We start from the raw sequence: 20,716 nt of genomic DNA on the forward strand, positions 1-20,716 counted from the left end.
TCTCTTTGTAAAAAGTAATTTTGTTCATCTATGGTTTAATCAGGAAAACAATCATATTCTCATATTCTCTCGAAGGAGTTCAGATCTCTCTTCCAAAAAGGTCTCAATATCTCTCTCTCAAAAAACTGCTTGAAAATAACTTAAAGGTTTACAAAACCCAAAAACACTATAAATATGTCCTAAAACACATCCAGGGGCTTATGTTGCAATTGTGGAAAACTTTGGGTAAAATTGTAAAACTTCCAATTCTTGTTCTCTCGTCGGGTAAACAGGAGTGTCGATCGATGCTCATGTAGTGTCGATCGATGCCAGCACTCTAATCCGACTCAAAGTTCGTTTCCTTCCGTTAAATGTTCCAAAACGATCCAAATTGCTCTATTTTGCTCCATCCGTGCCAAATTCCTAGATAACCTGTAAAGACTCAAAAACAACCTAGAAACAAATCAAAAGACTCAAAAAGCACACTTATATCATGGTTAAAAACCACAAAAACCATGATATATCAGCTACAAATTTGCGAGGCTGTTTCTTTTTTGCCGACAAAACAGTTACACTCGAGGAAAACGTGCTTGCCGACATCTAAGTCCCTCGCAACTCCTTCGCAAATTTGCTACGAATTTTGTTATCACTATTTCGTTGCAATTTTGTTAGGGATTTTCGTTTCGTTGCACTTCTGTTTTATCTCCGTCGCAAATTTGTGAGGGAAATGTTCGTCACAAATTTTGCAAGGAAGTTGCAACTACTCGCAAATCCATAGCAAATTTGCGAGGACGTTTTTCCGTCGCAAATCGCGTGTTTTCTTTTTGTAGTGATTATTTAAACAATAAAATTCTTAAAAGCTAAATTCTCGTTTGATTTTAAAAACTCAAGCAAGCATTAAAGGTTCAGATCTGATAATTGCACAAAGTGCATTAACGTCAACTCTCGTTGGCTACATATGGTAAGAATAAATTGAGGTTATCCTGTTTTTGTGCCTCCCTTACAAAACGAGAAGAAAAAAAAAACGCCAAAAGGTAGAAGTGAAACAAGTGAGAATCAAACCAACAAAACAAAGTTCTATGTCACTAAAGCCTTTATGAAGCTTTTGCAGATTGTAGTAATGAAGTCCAAAACTTTACCATTAGTTAAACACCCTAGTAAAGCAAATCCCTTCCTTATCGTTAGGGTCATAATCGAGTCCCTAATTAAACAAACCAACGAATAGCAACAAAGTGATAGGTTTTCAATACCTTTGGCCTTGGTGAGCACAAGATCAGGGAGGTTGGTGAGAAAACACAAGAAGCAGTTTAAGAAGAAAACGACGGTGTGGTTCTCTACTACGTTGTCGATTTAAATAAAGAGAGTAATTATGAATTATCCCTACGTTGTCGTTTAAGTCTGGCACTGTACATAAAAAGGAGACTGCCCAATTCCAGGATTGGTTATCGAATTAACACAACAAATTTCTTCCTTCTTCTTCCGACCTCTTCCTTCTAATCGGATAACCAACATAAGTTATCATATAAGCCCAGTAGAACAGGCCCAAAATATGACTAAACCGATGTAAACCATCGTTTTGGTTTGAGATCAGACCCAACCAAGAGGTCTGTGAAGAACGAAGAGGCCAAGTCGACGTTCCTTTCTCCTCGGTGAGTCCGCAAAATCAATTGTGAGCCAGATTGGTAAGAGTTGCTCGTCGATACGATAACCAAAGTTGGATAGGTGCAGACTATATCGTGCATTGCCAAGCCAAATTGCTAGGCAACGGTTTAAGTACAACCAGCCCGGTAAGGACCACAACTTGCTAAACCAAAACTAAACCGAGTCAATTATTGATTTTGTTCTTTACCACTAATTACATAATTAAGCGTTCATTGACCTTAAATTGGATATTATCAGTTAGATCGACAGTGATCAAAGCCAAAAGTCACAAAATTGAGGAGGACTCAACCCATTGACTTCACAACTACTTTGTTTTCCCTCCCACGAAAGTTGAAGAAAATAGTAAGAAATCTTTACTTTTCAAATCAAAAACTGTTTCTCCAATTTTTTTGCAACTTATTATACTTTTCACCCTTATTTGTGATTCAGAGAGAAGAAACCCTTTTTAACAAAGTATGGATTTGGAGATTGTGTGGTTTGTTAGAGCCGCTTGGATCACCGTTTGGATCGTCTCTATACTTCCTTTGTTGATTGCTTCAATACCCACTTCAAAGCTTGACTCTTTTCGTGATCTCGTTTTGAGTTTCGCTGGAAGAGGCAAGATTCTTCACCCATCCTCTCAGGTATATATTCGTCTAAAGTTTGTAACTTTACCCAATTTCTCTGAACTTTTTAACTTTAGTGAAAAAGATTTGAAATTTTTGTTCTTATAGTCTGATTGAGGAAACGAGAAAGCAGAACACTTTTTAGTTTGAAGTTCAGATATGTTCTGTTTTCGATTTTTGGGCTTAAACCTTGTCTTAGTAGTGACTCAGTTGTTGTTGTGTAATTTCTCTGTGCAGAAGTTTACAATTCCTCAGAAATACTTTGCTCACTTTTATGTTATTGGAGTGGTGTGGACAACTCTACTGCTTGCTGCAACTTGGATGTATGCTTACGAAATGGCGCCTTTATCTTCTGGTGAGTTCCAGTTATCGGACATTGCAAGCCATTTAGCCGGAGGTTCCCATGTTTTCTCCTTTCATAAATCTCATATGACTCCCTTTGAGCATCGGTTCAAAGTGTGGCGAGCGGTGTTTCTACTTCTTCTGATGGAGATACATGTCTTGAGACGGCTTATAGAGTCAATCTATGTATTCAAATATAGCCCTACCGCTCGGATGCACATTCTTGGTTATTTTGCTGGTTTGTTGTAAGTTTCTCAAGAAACTCTTTAGTTTGATTGTTTTTTTTTTTTTTGCTTGGCTTTTAATTTGTGTTTCTAGTTTCTATGTAACAGCGCCTTTGTCACTCTGCTCAAACATTGCTCCAGAGGTAGCAAGATTCGCTGGAAATCAAGCGGCTGAGTTCATTGCTAATGGGAAAAGCCATACTTCATCCCCTGAAGTTAATTTGTTATCGTCTATAAGCCCACTGGCGAAGCTTGGATCACTCCAGTGGATTGGTGGAGCTATTTTTCTATGGGGATGGATACATCAGCGCCGCTGTCACGCCATTCTTGTAAGTTTTAACGATTAGTGATTTGCGCATTGTTTAATGTTTATGATACTAAGAAATACAAAAACGTTAATGTAGGGATCACTCCGGGAAAATCCAAGCCAAGCTAAAGAGTATATAATTCCATATGGGGATTGGTTTGGGATGGTCTCTTGTCCCCATTTCTTGGCAGAAATCGTAATAAACCCTCCCTAGTAGATATTGTTAACGTTCTTCTATATTTCTCAGCTCTTCTCTTAATGATATGGTTGCTATAAAATTCAGGTTTTATATGCGGGCTTACTGATTGCGAGTGGAGGAACAGACATAAACATCTGGTTACTCTTTGGTTTCGTGGTAACGGTTCAGTCTCTTAATTGGAATGCTTTGTTTCTGAAGGTTGTTTAGATTATGAGAAACTGTATTTACGTCTTCTTTTTTGTAGGCGGCTAATCTGACATACGCCGCTGGAGAAACACACCGTTGGTATCTCCGGAAGTTTGAGAATTATCCGGCTAATCGGCATGCTATTTTCCCTTATGTCTACTAAAATGGTTGAGAGATAGAACACAACTTTGCCAAGTTTGTACAATGTTTCAATTTCCATGTTTCTGTAAATGATATTTTTCTGAAGATCTTTGTTGTGTTATATAACAAGGCTATGCTTGTCATCTTTATGGTGCTGTAAGTTTTCTTCATTTGAAGAATGTATTTTTACACAAACAAAAGTGTCCCAATCACTCGGCATGTACTCCACTCTAATCAACATTTTTAGTGTTATCTTAGTCAATGAATTTTCCGTTGTATTCTTTTTTTTTTTTTTTTGTTAAATGCTTTTTCTACTTTTAATTAACTATTGCAGGTATCATCTCTAATCACATTCTTGAATTAACTATTTAGTTGATGGATATAGGTGTGGGTATTCCTTTTCATGTGGCCTATTCGAATGAAAACTGCTAAGAGATGGTTGCATCCAATTATTCAGCGTTAGATCAACTGTTCAACAAAAAGAATGGAAACTGCTATAAGAAGATATACCCTCATTATTTTTGTTGAACAAATGATCTAACGCTACCTGCCAAATCAAACTAGCGGATGTATATCTTTACACATGCTTAAATATATACTTTCGAGGAAATTGATATTTTAAAAGCAAACTCCGATTTGACATTTTTCAGTGTCCACTCTTTTATCGCTTTTGCACTTGTTACATCTGTAGTTGGTGGGTGTCAATCGTGTAATCTCTCCCTCTTTTGGCAAGAGAAGTTCGCTCTAGCCGCCGCCAAGCTTATCACCTCGTTCTAACCTCTCCGACCACCAGCGCTTCTTGCCGGAGTTGTGAGAAGTCGTGCTCTGTTTGTTTTCTTTCATGTCTAGTTGTTGATGAGCCTTTTTCAGCCTTTCTCCGGCGGATCTAGTCTCAAATGCTTTGGATCGGCGTCAAGAGTATATTTTCTCCGGCTTCGGTGAGATTTTCTCTGAGTGTCGTCTTCTTTTGGCTCGTGATGGAGAGCCACGTTTTGCCCTGTCTCGTCGAAGACTTTGTTGAGTGTATTTTCATATCTGGTTTTCTTTGGCCTTGGTCGTTGATGGTGATAGGCGGTTTATTTGGCTTCTACTGCGGCTGAGATGTTTTTTGCTTCCTCTCTCGTAACATCTAGCCTTTGTATTCTTCCGTCCATGATAGTGCTGTCTTAGGTCTCTTTGTTTACAAAGTGTCTAGGTTACCTTTGGCTACATTCTCATCAAATCAAACTCGTTTGGTATATCTCCAGTTTGCTTAGTGGTGGCTTTAGTGTTATCCTTGTTGTCTCCTTTCTTGGTCTTGTATTTTCGGTTGTGGAGATGTTTGGAGGTTTGAATTTTGTTTTTTGCTCAACCTCTTCTTAGAGTCCTCTTGCTGGTTTGAGATTATGTTATGCTCTAGGTTCGTTCTTGGTGTGAGCCATTTGGATGGTATTTTGTTGCTGAGTCACCTACTAGCCTTCCTCTGATTTCCCTTTTTGGAAATTTTGGAGTAAGGTATTAGTCAAAGCAGTGGAATCGTTCTCTACTTCTTCTCTTGCGAGGACGTCGTCAGTTTTAAGTTTGTAGGTGGCTGAAGGTGGTTCGACGAGTGTCCGCGTGTAAGAATAGCTGATATTGCGTGGCTTATCTCCAGTCGTTTTTAAGATTTTGGCCTTGTCCCTAGGGTTTTTAGTTCTTTTTAATTGGCTGGTAAGGTGTGCTGGAAGTTGTGTTTGTGTCTCTGGTCGCGTTGGGTTCCTGCTTTCCTCTCTGTCGATTTGATTTCTGGTTGTCTTCGGTGTGTGGTAGTCCGGTCTTCTAGTGCTTTCGACATTGACAGGTTTTATAGGGAAGTTTTGTGGGAATCTCTCATGCCTTTGTTCAGATATAGAGCTTAGTTTGTTTTTTCTCCTTCTTGTATTATTATCATTTGTTGTAATCTGGTTCCTTGTTCTTTGGTGTTGTGTTTCCCTCTTTTAGGCTAATGACTCTGGGACATTCTTATAGTCCGTCGGCTTATATTTCTTGTCGGTCGACACCCTGTTTTATCCGACGAGAGAATAAGAATTGGAAGTTTTACAATTTTGCCCGAAGTTTTCCACAATTGCAACATAAGCCCCTAGACGTGTTTTAGGATGTATTTTATTTTTGGGTTTTAGAAACTTTTAAGTTATTTTCTAGCAATTTTTGAGAGAGAGATATTGAGAGCTTTTGGGAGAGACGGATCTTAATTCTTTGTAGAGAGAAAAATTCTAAACTCCCTCTTTTACTTTTCAATATCTATTGCATGTTATTCAGAATTATGATTTGTTCTTCATTAAACATGTCTGAGTAATTTGCTTGTTAGGTTTAGGGTTTTTCATAGGGTTCTTATGATTTATTAGATATGTGATTTTAGGGCTCTTAATATTTTATGATCTTCATCCTTGGTTGTTCTTCATAATAATTCTTGATTGATCACTTAGAATTATTATCTTAAGGAAGTAAATTGATATAAGAATATAATTGTTTTCCTGAATAAAAACCATTGATGAGCAAAATTACCTTTTACAAAGAGATTTGATTTAGTAATTTTGTGAACTTATCTAAACCTGAATTTAAAGCTGATTTTTAACTTTGAATTTTACAAAGAGATTTGGATTTTCTGGTTTTAAATTTAGATAATATTTGCAGTGAGAACTGATTTATTTTACAAATTGTGTTTAGAGTTCTAGATCTCATTTTAATTGCTTGAACCTCAATTAATTCATCTGATTTAATATTTCATAGTTTCCTGAGAAATTCCCTAGGCTTAACCTTTTGATTTTCTGATTTCACAACACTTTTATTTGAATATTTGCATTGCTTTTTCAATAATTCAATTAACTAGTTTCTATAATCCATTGTGTTTGATTTTGAGTCTCTTAGGAATTCGACCCCTAAGTACTACAGTGATCTCTTGTTTAGAGAGTAGCTCCAGGGATTAATTTGAGCTTATCAAATTTTGGCGCCATTGCCGGGGACTCTTTGATCTACCATTAGATTTGAGTTTTTAATTTCGTCTAAATTTTTTTTTTTCTCCTTACACGTTTTTGTTTTTCTTCTCTTTGGTGTTTCAGGTGTATGCCTCCTAGACCTCACACAAGGAACGCTTCCCATTGAAGCTTTCAAACCAAGAGTTGGGAAAACTTGAGCGTGAGAACAGAAAAGCACCCAAATCCTTGAAGATGGTTAACACAGTCATTTTGATTCGTGATGAGGATGGTGCTTTGAGGGATCAAGAGGGTCACTTGTGCAATGAGCAGGGCCAAAAGCTTGATGCAGAAGGCAATGTGATTGCTGAAGCTGTTGTTGTCAATGAACAAGCTGTTGTTGACGGGCAAAACGATGGTGTCGACCGACGCCATCAGGGTGTCGATCGACACCCACCTGTAGCAGACGTACGTGGAGCTGCCAACCACGTCCAGAATCCCGTTTGAAGACAGGATCAAAACCAGGATCTGATCAGGACTATTGCAGACTTCAACCGAGCTGATTTGATGTATGAAAACCGCTCTGCAATTGTTCCACCTCCTTTCCCGCGCAATGACTTTGAGCTGAAGCCTGCTTACTTGCAGCTAGTTAGACAGAGACCCTTCTCTAACCTGCCAAATGAGAAAGGTCTGGATCATATTGAACACTTTGAAGATCTGGTGGCCAGCATCAAAGCCAATGGTGTGACTGAAGACTACATTTACGGCAATTTCTTCCCATATTCACTTGCAGGAGAGGCATCTCAATGGTTGAAACAATTGCCCGCTGGGTCTTTGACATCTTGGCAACAAATCAAGGTGGCTTTCCTCAATTACTTTTATGATGATGCAATGTCACATGAGCTGAGAGTCAAGCGGTCCTCGTTCAAACAAAGACCAGATGAAGCTTTCAAGGCGGCTTGGGTGAGATCCAAGGCATATCAGAGGGACTGTCCACACCATGGTTTTTCAAGAGTGCAACTGCTGAGTATCTTTTTCAGAGGAATTGACTGGGAATATCTGTTAGCTTTGTATGTTGCAAGCCATGGAAACTTCAAGACAAGATACCCAGATGAAGCTAAGAACTTGATTGAGAACCTAGCCTCCAGTAATATTACTAAGAGAGCTGATGCTGAAAGAAAGAGACTACATTGAGGAATTGATGCAAATCAGCTTGCTTCAGTGAGTGCTAAGCTTGATTCAGTTCACAACCTTTTGGTTGGCAAGAAATCAGTTCACTTTGCTGCTGAAGTTGAAACTTTTGAACCAGAACCTGAGCAAGGGCATGAAGAAGAGGATGTGAACTATGTCTATGGAAATCAAGGTCAGCGGTTTGGTAATCAGCAAGGTAGCAGGCCTTACGGTGGAAACAGCCAGCGCAGTAACTTTCAGGGAAATTCTTCTGGTTCACACCCAACCCTGACTATCAGAAGCATCAACAAAGCAGTGGATACACAAGGACATATGGCAATAACTCATATCAGCCCCCTCCTCCGAAGACAGCAGAAAGTAGTAATATGGAAGTTATGCTTGAGCAGCTTTTGCAAGGTCAAGAGCAGATGACAGTGACTTTCAATGGGAAGCTTGACAATGTCTACACTGAAATTAATGGGAAATTTGAAGCTTTGAACATTCATGTAAAGAAGCTGGAAATTCAGGTTGCACAAACCGCTGGATCCGTCAAAAGGTAAGAGGGATTTCTCCCTGGGAGAACTGAATCAAATCCCAAGCATTCATGCAATACAGTAACTTTGAGAAGTGGTAAACAACTCCATCCTATACCACAGAAGATTCACACTGATGATACACAAGAGTTGATTGACATAGATGAAGATGAGAGTGCCGCAGCTGAGCCAGTGTCGACCGACACCACCTGGGTGTCGATTGTCACCGGTCATGAACAGAAACTCCGAATGCCACTTCTTCCACTCCAGTTGTTGAAAGAGTTTACAAACCCAAGGTTCCTTTCCCCAAGAGTCCAAAGAAGTCCAAACAAGAGCTAGATGATGCTAAATGTAAAGCAATGATGGATAAGCTTATTGTTGAGCTACCTTTGATTGATGCTATTAGGACTTCTCCAATGCTAAGGAGATATGTCATGAGGATGGTAACCAAAGATTTGAATGCTGAGCAAGGAGTCATGATGATATCAGCTCAAGTCAGTGCTATTATTCGGAACAAGATCCCAGAAAAGCTTCCTGATCTAGGTAGTTTTGTGTGATCTTGGCTCTAGTGTCAACTTAATGCCAAGATCAGTAGCTCTCAGCTTGGGAATGACAGACTTCAAGCCTACCAAGATTACTCTAATCCTTGCGGATTGGTCAATTCGTATTCCTGATGGTGTTCTTGAGGATGTTCCAATTAAGATTGGAGAATGCTTGATACCAACTGATTTTGTGGTACTCAAGTATGAAGAAGAACCTCAGGACCCTCTTATTCTGGGAAGATCATTTTTAGCCACTTGTGGAGCTATTATTGATGTCAAGAAGGGTCAGATTGGTCTTAATGTTGGTGATCTAGAAATGCGTTTTGATATGGACAAGCTGGTCAAGAGGCCAACTATTGATGGTCAGACATTCTATGTAGACACTTTGTCTAATCTTGCTGAAGAGATATTCCAGGAGTTGCATCCTGAGGATCCACTAGAGAGGGCATTGATTGCTTCTGCTGAAGAGGTTGAGCATCTAGATGAAATTACTGTTGTGTATGTCAAGCTACTTGATGCTAATGAACAAGTGAAGAAGCTGGTTGCACAAGAGGAATTGGTTAGTACTTCTTCACAAGCTGAAAATTTTTCTGATTGGAGTCTAGAGAAAGCTCCAAAGCTTGATCTCAAGCCACTTTCTGCAGGTTTAAGGTATGCATTTCTAGGTGAGAATTCTTCTTATCCTGTTATTTTTAATGCTTCCTTGAACAATGCAGAGCTCACTTTATTGCTAAGCAAGCTGCGCAAGTTTTGCAAAGCTCTTGGCTATTCTCTTGATGATATTGCAGGAATCTCTCCAGACTTGTGTATGCATAGGATTCATCTTGAGGAGGGAGCTAAGACATCTATTGAGCATCAGAGGAGGCTGAATACAAATTTGCAAGATGTTGTCAAGAAAAAGATCATGAAGCTGCTGAATGTTGGGATCATCTACCCAATATCTGACAACAATTGGGTTAGTCCGGTACATGTTGTTCCTAAGAAGGGCGGAGTAACAGTGGTGAAGAATGACAAGAATGAGCTGATCCCTACAAGGACAATTACTGGTCATAGGATATGCATAGACTACATGAAGCTGAATGTTGCAACCCGAAAAGATCACTTCCCGCTTCCTTTCATTGATCAGATGTTGAAGAGGCTAGCTAATCATCCATACTACTGCTTTTTGGATGGCTATTCCAGGTTCTTTCAAATTCCAATTCATCCTGATGATCAAGAGAAGACCACTTTCACTTGCCCATATGGTACCTTTGCTTACCGAAGAATGCCTTTTGGTCTATGTAATGCTCCTGCTACATTTCAAAGATGTATGATTTCTATCTTTACTGATATGATTGAAGACTTTATGGAGGTATTCATGGATGATTTTTCAGTTTATGGGTCTTCATTCAAGAACTGTTTAGACAACTTATGCAAGGTGCTAGCAAGGTGTGAAGAGAAGCATCTGGTGCTTAATTGGGAAAAATGTCATTTTATGGTTAGAGATGACATAGTGCTTGGCCACAGGGTTTCAGAAGCTGGAATAGAGGTTGACCGCGCCAAGATAGAGGTGATGACAGGTCTTCAAATGTCAAAGAATGTGAAGGCAGTGAGGAGTTTTCTTGGGCATGCAGGGTTCTATAGGCGATTCCTTAAGGATTTCAGCAAGATAGCTAGACCACTTTCTGCTTTGTTGTGCAAAGATGTCAAGTTTGAATTCACTGATGAATGCAGAATAGCTTTTGAAAGGATTAAGCAAGAGCTTGTGAGTGCTCCTATTGTTCAGCCACCAGATTGGGCTCTACCATTTGAGGTTATGTGTGATGTTAGTGATTTTGCAGTGGGAGCAGTGCTGGGAGAAAGAAGAGACAAGAAGCTGCATGCAATCTACTATGCAAGCAGAACACTTGATGCACAAAGAAATTATGCAACAACAGAGAAAGAGTTGTTGGCAGTTGTGTTTGCTTTTGAAAAATTCCGGTCTTATCTATTTGGTTCAAAAGTCATTGTTCATACTGATCATGCTGCTTTAAAGTATTTGATGCAGAAGAAAGATGCAAAGCCTAGACTTTTGAGATGGATTCTTCTTCTTCAAGAAATTGACATTGAAGTGAAGGATAAGAAGGGAATTGAGAATGGTGTTGCTGATCACTTGTCCAGGATTAGAATTGATGATGATGTCCCAATACATGATTGTTTACTTGAAGAACACGTCTATTTTGTGGATATAGGGTTCCAGACTGATGAAACAAAGAGTCTGTTCTCGGATACAGATGGTGTCGATCGACAGCACACTGGCATCGGTCGACACCCATGTTTTCCCGATACAGATTGGTCGTATGATGGTGATTTAGCTGCTGTGGTTAACTCCAATCAACCCTGGTACGCTGATATTGCCAATTATCTTGCTGTAGAGATAGAACCAGAGAAGTTCACTGGCTATAACAAGAAGAGGTTAATGAGAGAGCTTAGAAGATACTATTGGGATGAACCTTACTTATATAAGCATTGCAGTGATGGGGTTTACAGAAGATGTTTAGCAGAGATTGAGGTACCTGACGTTTTGTTTCATTGTCATGGATCTGACTATGCAGGACATTTTGCTACATTCAAAACAGTGTCCAAGGTTCTCCAAGCAGGCTTTTGGTTGCCAACGATGTTCAAAGACGCTCATGAGTTTGTCTCAAGATGCGATGCTTGTAAGCGGAAAGGTCAAATCAGTAAACGGAATGAGATGCCACAAAACTTCATTCTTGAAGTTGAAGTGTTTGATTGCTGGGGTATTGACTTCATGGGACCATTTCCATCTTCTTATATGAACAGCTACATCTTGGTTGTTGTTGATTATGTCTCAAAGTGGGTTGCAGCGATCGCCTGTCCGAAGAATGATTCTGCTGTGGTTCTTAAGCTGTTTAAGACCATCATCTTTCCAAGGTTTGGAGTGCCTCGAATTGTTATCAGTGATGGAGGTAATTACTTTATCAATAAATCATTTGACAAGCTGCTGAAAAAGTATGGGGTTCAGCATAGAGTGGCTACTCCATATCACCTTCAGACTAGTGGTCAAGTAGAGGTTTCCAACAGACAGATTAAGGAGATTCTTGAAAAGACAGTTGGTGTTACAAGGAAGGATTGGGCTATGAAGCTTGATGATTCACTTTGGGCATATAGAACTGCTTATAAAACACCACTTGGCACCACACCTTTTCATCTGATTTATGGGAAAGCATGTCATCTTCCAATGGAGTTAGAGCACAAGGCAGCCTGGGCAGTTAAGTTGATGAATTTTGATGCCAAGACAGCTTCAGAGAGAAGGTTAGTGCAGTTGAATGAGTTGGATGAGCTGCGATTTCATGCATATGAGAATTCCAAGCTGTACAAGGAGATAATTAAGGCTTATCATGATAAGAAGATCATCTCCAGACATTTTGAGCCCAATGACCAGGTACTTCTTTACAATTCTCGTTTGAAGCTATTCCCAGGTAAACAGAGCTAATAAATCTTTCTTTTTCTATTATGGTGTCTTCTATCTTTTGTCCATTATTCTCGTTTATGTTCTGTTTGTAGGTTAATTCTAACTTTAACATCAATGGATTGGTTTCTAGAAAGAAAATTTCCACCACCTATTTATGGTTTGGATGATTTGCCATGGGATCCGGCTCATCGAAACACTACAAGAAATATGAGCGTCGGTAGTAGTTCGTTGTAGCACGAATTTACGAACTGCTACTAAAAGTACCAAAATCGGATGTTAAGTATTTCGTAGCATTAGATTAATGCTGACAATGTTGTCAAGAAAAAGATCATGAAGCTGCTGAATGTTGGGATCATCTATCCAATATCTGACAACAATTGGGTTAGTCCGGTACATGTTATTCCTAAGAAGGGCGGAGTAACAGTGGTGAAGAATGACAAGAATGAGCTGATCCCTACAAGGACAATTACTGGTCATAGGATATGCATAGACTACATGAAGCTGAATGTTGCAACCCGAAAAGATCACTTCCCGCTTCCTTTCATTGATCAGATGTTGAAGAGGCTAGCTAATCATCCATACTACTGCTTTTTGGATGGCTATTCCAGGTTCTTTCAAATTCCAATTCATCCTGATGATCAAGAGAAGACCACTTTCACTTGCCCATATGGTACCTTTGCTTACCGAAGAATGCCTTTTGGTCTCTGTAATGCTCCTGCGACATTTCAAAGATGTATGATTTCTATCTTTACTGATATGATTGAAGACTTTATGGAGGTATTCATGGATGATTTTTCAGTTTATGGGTCTTCATTCAAGAACTGTTTAGACAACTTATGCAAGGTGCTAGCAAGGTGTGAAGAGAAGCATCTGGTGCTTAATTGGGAAAAATGTCATTTTATGGTTAGAGATGGCATAGTGCTTGGCCACAGGGTTTCAGAAGCTGGAATAGAGGTTGACCGCGCCAAGATAGAGGTGATGACAGGTCTTCAAATGTCAAAGAATGTGAAGGCAGTGAGGAGTTTTCTTGGGCATGCAGGGTTCTATAGGCGATTCCTTAAGGATTTCAGCAAGATAGCTAGACCACTTTCTGCTTTGTTGTGCAAAGATGTCAAGTTTGAATTCACTGATGAATGCAGAATAGCTTTTGAAAGGATTAAGTAAGAGCTTGTGAGTGCTCCTATTGTTCAGCCACCAGATTGGGCTATACCATTTGAGGTTATGTGTGATGTTAGTGATTTTGCAGTGGGAGCAGTGCTGGGACAAAGAAGAGACAAGAAGCTGCATGCAATCTACTATGCAAGCAGAACACTTGATGATGCACAAAGAAATTATGCAACAACAGAGAAAGAGTTGTTGGCAGTTGTGTTTGCTTTTGAAAAATTCCGGTCTTATCTATTTGGTTCAAAAGTCATTGTTCATACTGATCATGCTGCTTTAAAGTATTTGATGCAGAAGAAAGATGCAAAGCCTAGACTTTTGAGATGGATTCTTCTTCTTCAAGAAATTGACATTGAAGTGAAGGATAAGAAGGGAATTGAGAATGGTGTTGCTGATCACTTGTCCAGGATTAGAATTGATGATGATGTCCCAATACATGATTGTTTACTTGAAGAACACGTCTATTTTGTGGATATAGGGTTTCAGACTGATGAAACAAAGAGTCTGTTCTCGGATACAGATGGTGTCGATCGACAGCACACTGGCATCGGTCGACACCCATGTTTTCCCGATACAGATTGGTCGTATGATGGTGATTTAGCTGCTGTGGTTAACTCCAATCAACCCTGGTACGCTGATATTGCCAATTATCTTGCTGTAGAGGTAGAACCAGAGAAGTTCACTGGCTATAACAAGAAGAGGTTAATGAGAGAGCTTAGAAGATACTATTGGGATGAACCTTACTTATATAAGCATTGCAGTGATGGGGTTTACAGAAGATGTTTAGCAGAGATTGAGGTACCTGACGTTTTGTTTCATTGTCATGGATCTGACTATGCAGGACATTTTGCTACATTCAAAACAGTGTCCAAGGTTCTCCAAGCAGGCTTTTGGTGGCCAACGATGTTCAAAGACGCTCATGAGTTTGTCTCAAGATGCGATGCTTGTCAGCGGAAAGGTCAAATCAGTAAACGGAATGAGATGCCACAAAACTTCATTCTTGAAGTTGAAGTGTTTGATTGCTGGGGTATTGACTTCATGGGACCATTTCCATCTTCTTATATGAACAGCTACATCCTGGTTGTTGTTGATTATGTCTCAAAGTGGGTTGCAGCGATCGCCTGTCCGAAGAATGATTCTGCTGTGGTTCTTAAGCTGTTTAAGACCATCATCTTTCCAAGGTTTGGAGTGCCTCGAATTGTTATCAGTGATGGAGGTAATTACTTTATCAATAAATCATTTGACAAGCTGCTGAAAAAGTATGGGGTTCAGCATAGAGTGGCTACTCCATATCACCTTCAGACTAGTGGTCAAGTAGAGGTTTCCAACAGACAGATTAAGGAGATTCTTGAAAAGACAGTTGGTGTTACAAGGAAGGATTGGGCTATGAAGCTTGATGATTCACTTTGGGCATATAGAACTGCTTATAAAACACCACTTGGCACCACACCTTTTCATCTGATTTATGGGAAAGCATGTCATCTTCCAGTGGAGTTAGAGCACAAGGCAGCCTGGGCAGTTAAGTTGATGAATTTTAATGCCAAGACAGCTTCAGAGAGAAGGTTAGTGCAGTTGAATGAGTTGGATGAGCTGCGATTTCATGCATATGAGAATTCCAAGCTGTACAAGGAGATAATTAAGGCTTATCATGATAAGAAGATCATCTCCAGACATTTTGAGCCCAATGACCAGGTACTTCTTTACAATTCTCGTTTGAAGCTATTCCCAGGTAAACTCCGTTCCCGTTGGTCTGGTCCTTTCACTGTCCAAGAAGTTAGACCATATGGAGCCATTGTGTTGCTAAATTCCAAGGGAGAGAAGTTCACTGTTAATGGTAAAAGGGTGAACAATTATTGGGCAAAAGCCGAGATACTAGACGGGCACATTGTGCGTTTGGACGAAGCACCCTCCGCCTAATCCGTTGCCAAGTCAAGCTAATGACTTAAAATAAGCGCTGAGTGGGAGGCAACCCACTGGTAGGAACTATTTATTTTTCAATTTTCTTTTAAGATTACTAACATATTGATTTTTGACACCACCTGGGTGTCGGTCGTCACCGTTATTGGATCGCAGATGGACATAAGGGTTAATGGGTTTGATAATTGGGTTTGAGAAACTGGACCTGAAATTAAAAATGGGCCGGGTCTAAATGAAGCAGCATCGACCGTCACCATTTATGGGTGTCGGTCGACACCGTTAAAACCGAGGAACACCAGACTAAAAACCCGAGTCGTCTTCTTCTTCTTCCATTCGACCAAAGCTTCAAATCCTCATAATTTTCTTAATTCTAATCCGTTTTGAGTGATTCAAAGCTCTATTCCACTCGGTTTTCTCTCCTCTACCCGGATCCGGTGTCAATTTCGTGTTTTGGAGTGATGGTACTGAGGAAGAAGCAACGAACCGACAACGGCGAAGCTTCATCTTCTCGCCCAACTCGCCAGTCCAACCGCCGTCCGCCTCTGTCAGCTTCGGCCGCTGCTGCTCCGCCTCTGAGACCTCCGGCGATTCATTCCTCTGACCTCCCAGACCTTTCACTTCCATCTTCCATTCAATCTTGTTTCCCATGGCCAAAAGAAGAAGGTGAACCAATTCCAACCCAATTAGTATGGGAGAATCCACTTGCTGAGCTTAAGAAAGCAGAATTCATCAATAGGCCAGTGTTAGTTGTGGGAGAATATGAAACTATGCTTTACAATGCTTGGGTAGATGTAGAGATTGAACCCACAAAGTTTGTGTACCCTGCTCTTTTACATAGGATGGGAATCCAGGATGAGGTTTTGAGATTGCTAGATAGGATGAATATGGGGACTGTTTGCACTAAACAATATGATTGCTATCCTGATTTCGTGAGACAGTTTATGGCTAGTGTGAGGGTTGTATATGACAACGAACAGGCACCAGAACCACGTTTGGGCGAATTGCATTTTTGTATTAGAGGTGTACCTTATTCTTTGTCTTTGCCTACGCTGTGTGATATCTTTGACTGGAGACGGTTCTACAGAGGAACTGCTTTGCCTCAGCAATATTCAGATGTTGGTATTTTGTGGTCCTACATAGGCAAAGGAGAGTATGACTCCAAAAGGTCTCTTCAAACCGATGTTCGTCATCCCGTACTTCGGTATGTTCTTCGGGCCATTGGGAACACATACTTGTGTAAGGCGGAACCATCCAAGATGAGAGCTGCTGAGCTTTATTTATTGGGAATAGGGATAGGCCGTTTGATTCCTGCATTGACTGAGCGCACTGACCCTCCAACACCGAATCTCGGCGCAGTTTTCACGTATCACTTGGTTTCACTTCAGAACAAGCCTTTCCTAGGTAAAGGCACTAAGACTGAGAATGTAGGGAGCCTCATTACAGCTATTCTTCAGTGGAAGAACATCCCGACTGATGGTTACAGTGTTATGACCGAGAGGGTTCTCATGGATGAGCAGTATTTGAGGAGTAAAACCTTGCTAAAGCCGGGTTTGTTGTGGAGGTTTACGGATGACACTGGAGAGTACCTGATTCACCTACCCTGACCTGACCTTACCACCATTGGTGACGATCCGGATCAGCTGCGTTTTCTTCCACCTGCTGCTGATTTTGTTGTCGCTCCTCCTACCCGTCGTCACCGGTCTGCTACTGCTGCTGCACCTGCTCCTCGTCGCCGACGAGGCGCTGCTGTTCCTACTATGGACTTAGATGGTCCCAACCCTGCTGGGGGTTTTGAGTTTGGGTCATCTTCTGGCACTACCGCACCATTAGAGTTTCCAAAGCCACCAAAGGATCCCGCCACTATGTCTCATGGAGCTCATCAGGCTTATGTGGTTTCTACTTTGTGTTCCATCTGGAACGGTATGGCCTGGTTGTCTTGTTGCGGTTGCATCCGTCCTACCAGGAGCAGATCACCATCTCTTGCGGGTCCTGATTCTGATGATGAGTAGACATTGATCATGGTTTCTTATCCCTTTTTCATTTTCTCTTAGGATTGAGTCATTTTTATTGTTGCTTTGAGTCAGTTTTTATTTGGATTTTGTATGAAATTTATGAACTAATATGATGTTGCTTTTAACTTGTGTTTGAGTGTTTCTTAACAGCATTACCATCCACGGATTGATCAAACAACTCAACAACACATCTAACTGCAACAAATTTCTAAGGAGTTACGGCCAAAACACCATTCGTGATGAGTGTCGACCGACACTAAAATGGTGTCGGTCGACACCACTTGGTAACCCGAGAACTGTTCTAATTTTTCATACATTTTTCCATTAAATTTTGTTTCTTTTTGCTTTCCTCTTACTTGAAAACACTGAGGACAGTGTCGTTTAAGTCTGGGGGAGGTTAGTACTAACTACTAACATAGTTTTTGTGTTTAGTATGTCAAAACCATATTTTTGGGTCAAATTTTTAAAAATTTTCTTTTTGGAATTAGGATCTCTAACTAATGGTTTCTCTTCTTTGGCTAACACTCTTATGAATCTTGATTATGCTTGATCTCAGAACTGAAGTTTAGAAAAAGACTATGGGCTGTATCAACCATCCTGAAAGCCCTTATCCAAAGGATATCTAGTTAAACTAACGTTGTCTCAACTTTTATCAGGATTTTAACCGGACTTAATCTATTACTTTGGGGTTTGAAATCAGTGGACTAGACTTCTTCTTCGATCCATACAAAACAGTGCAATTTTTCAAAGTATGTCTCCCCTCTCTCTTCCCTTCAGTACTTAAAAAAAAAAAAAAAAAAAAGAGAGGAGAGTAAAAGATGAGATGATTTTGATCAGTTTAGAGGGGTAGGTAAATTACATGCGACCCCATTATTCTACTCTTGAGTCAAATGATCACACAAAGCTTGGACGCGAGAGGTAGGTAAATTACCGATGACCCCGATATTCGCTTACACCTTTGATTTAAAAAAAAAAAAATCAATCCATTGGAAGTGAGAAAAGGGAGAGAAAAGGAGATGTATGAAGAATGTCTTCGCCTGAAGAGAGTTCATATGCCACTGATGGATACACCAAGGTAAGAACTCACCTGTATTTGCTTTAATTTATGTAATGAGATGACAATGGTGAGACTAGAGATTCCTAAGGATTGTGGGATTTGAGTAACGAATGTTGATGCTTCTCAATTGACAAAGTATATGAAGTAAGTTTTGAAGATCAACGCGATGAAGAGTGCGAAAAACAATTACCTGCAGTTGAGTGAATTCCATGTTTTCAAACCTCTTTCACAGGTCTAAGTTTCTGTTTTGCTTGAGGGCAAGCAAAGGCTAAGTCTGGGGGAGTTGATATATCATGTTTTTTACGGTTTTTGACCATGATATAATTGTGCTTTTTGAGTCTTTTGATTTGTTTTTAGGATGTTTTAGAGTCTTAACAGGTTTTCTAGGATTTTGGCACAGATGGAGTGAAGTGAAGCAATTTGGACCATTTTGGAGCATTTAACCCGGTGGAAACGAGCTTGGAGTCGAATCAGAGTGTTGGTGTCGATCGACACCACCTGGGTGTCGGTCGACACCCTGTTTTATCCGACGAGAGAACAAGAATTGGAAGTTTTACAATTTTGCCCGAAGTTTTCCACAATTGCAACATAAACCCCTGGACGTGTTTTAGGATGTATATATTTTATTTTTGGGTTTTAGAAACTTTTAAGTTATTTTTTAGCAGTTTTTGAGAGAGAGATATTGAGAGCTTTTGGGAGAGACGGATCTGAATTCTTTGTAGAGAGAAGATTTCTAAACTCCCTCTTTTACTTTTCAATATCTATTGCATGTTATTCAGAATTATGATATGTTCTTCATTAATCATATCTGTGTAATTTGCTTGTTAGGTTTAGAGTTTTTATAGGGTCTTTATGATTTATTAGATATGTGATTTTAGGGTTCTTAATATTTTATGATCTTCATCCTTGGTTGTTCTTCACAATAATTCTTGATTGATCACCTAGAATTATTATCTTAGGGAAGTAAATTGATATGAGAATATAATTGTTTTCTTGAATAAAAACCATTGATGAGCAAAATTACTTTTTACAAAGAGATTTGATTTAGTAATTTTGTGAACTTATCTAAACCTGAATTTAAAGCTGATTTTTAACCTTGAATTTTACAAAGAGATTTTGATTTTCTGGTTTTAAATTTAGATAATATTTGCATTGAGAACTGATTTATTTTACAAATTGTGTTTAGAGTTCTAGATCTGATTTTAATTGTTTGAACCTTAATTAATTCATCTGATTTAATATTTCATAGTTTACTGAGAAATTCCCTAGGCTTAAACCTTTTGCTTTTCTGATTTCACAACACTTTTATTTGAATATTTGCATTGCTTTTTCAATAATTCAATTAACTAGTTTAGCGTAATAACAAAACTCTATAATCCATTGTGTTTGATTTTGAGTCTCTAAGGAATTCGACCCCTAAGTACTACAGTGATCTCTTGTTTGAGAGAGTAGCTCCAGGGATTAATTTGAGCTTATCAATATATAAGCCAACAACTTATGTAAAATTAGTCGATGCATGTCCAAAACTATTATATATGGTCTAGCAATTTTTACATGCCACAGCTATGTCATGTGTATATATTGTATGCAAAATTGTGCTACAATTTATACATAGGCGCCTGCGTAATCTATCTTAACATTTTTTAAGTACATTTTTGTGACATCCTCTCTTATCTTTGTATCCAAACAAGTCTCAACTAAATTCTCTACAATCCTTACGACCAAACACAATCATTTCCTTATTTGATAATATTAATTTCCTAAAATATATCTATCTAATTTAAATCAATATGTTAGATTAAAATTATAATTCTCCTTTCATTTTTATTTAATCTTATATTCAATTATTTTAATTACTATTTAATACATAAAGTTAAAAAAAAATTTAGATTTTTTTCAGCATATAATGTGATTTGAATTTTTATAAACGGATATATATTAAAAATTATCTTAGGATATTTGTAACCAAAAAAGTATATCCACATATAGAGCTCAAAATACATTTTTGGAGTACAATAGGGTGCCATCACTTCTTGCCAACTTCGGGTCGGGTTTTTAACTAAAATTATAACCGATTCAATTATCCGGATCCTTCTTAAAATTGCCGAATATTTTGGGCCGGTTTTTAATCCATGGCATACTTATTTACATCCAATCAATGCCAGTTAATGCTCATTGTATCTTAGGAAATATCTAATTTGCATGCCAAATTTTTAGGACCGAGTTTGACAAAAAGAATTGATAACTCACATTATGTAATCACATCCTTTTAATCACATCCCTATAATATAGCAA

At 39.1% G+C, this 20,716-nt stretch overlaps 1 protein-coding gene across 1 annotated transcript; it reads left to right on the forward strand.

The window, feature by feature from the left end:
• The first annotated feature begins 1,836 nt into the window (after nucleotides 1-1,836).
• Nucleotides 1,837-3,845, forward strand: LOC104766953 (polyprenal reductase 2). The gene is made up of 7 exons (XM_010490925.3): nucleotides 1,837-1,983; nucleotides 2,071-2,264; nucleotides 2,484-2,833; nucleotides 2,907-3,141; nucleotides 3,217-3,315; nucleotides 3,403-3,474; nucleotides 3,563-3,845. The coding sequence occupies exons 2-7, from the start codon at nucleotides 2,097-2,099 to the stop codon at nucleotides 3,665-3,667; spliced, it is 1,029 nt and encodes a 342-aa protein (XP_010489227.2). The 5' UTR covers nucleotides 1,837-1,983; nucleotides 2,071-2,096; the 3' UTR covers nucleotides 3,668-3,845.
• The last annotated feature ends 16,871 nt before the right edge of the window (nucleotides 3,846-20,716 follow it).

This window comes from Camelina sativa, chromosome 19 (genome assembly GCF_030686135.1).
Source record: "Camelina sativa cultivar CO46 ecotype springtype chromosome 19, ASM3068613v1".
Taxonomy (NCBI): Eukaryota; Viridiplantae; Streptophyta; class Magnoliopsida; order Brassicales; family Brassicaceae; genus Camelina; species Camelina sativa.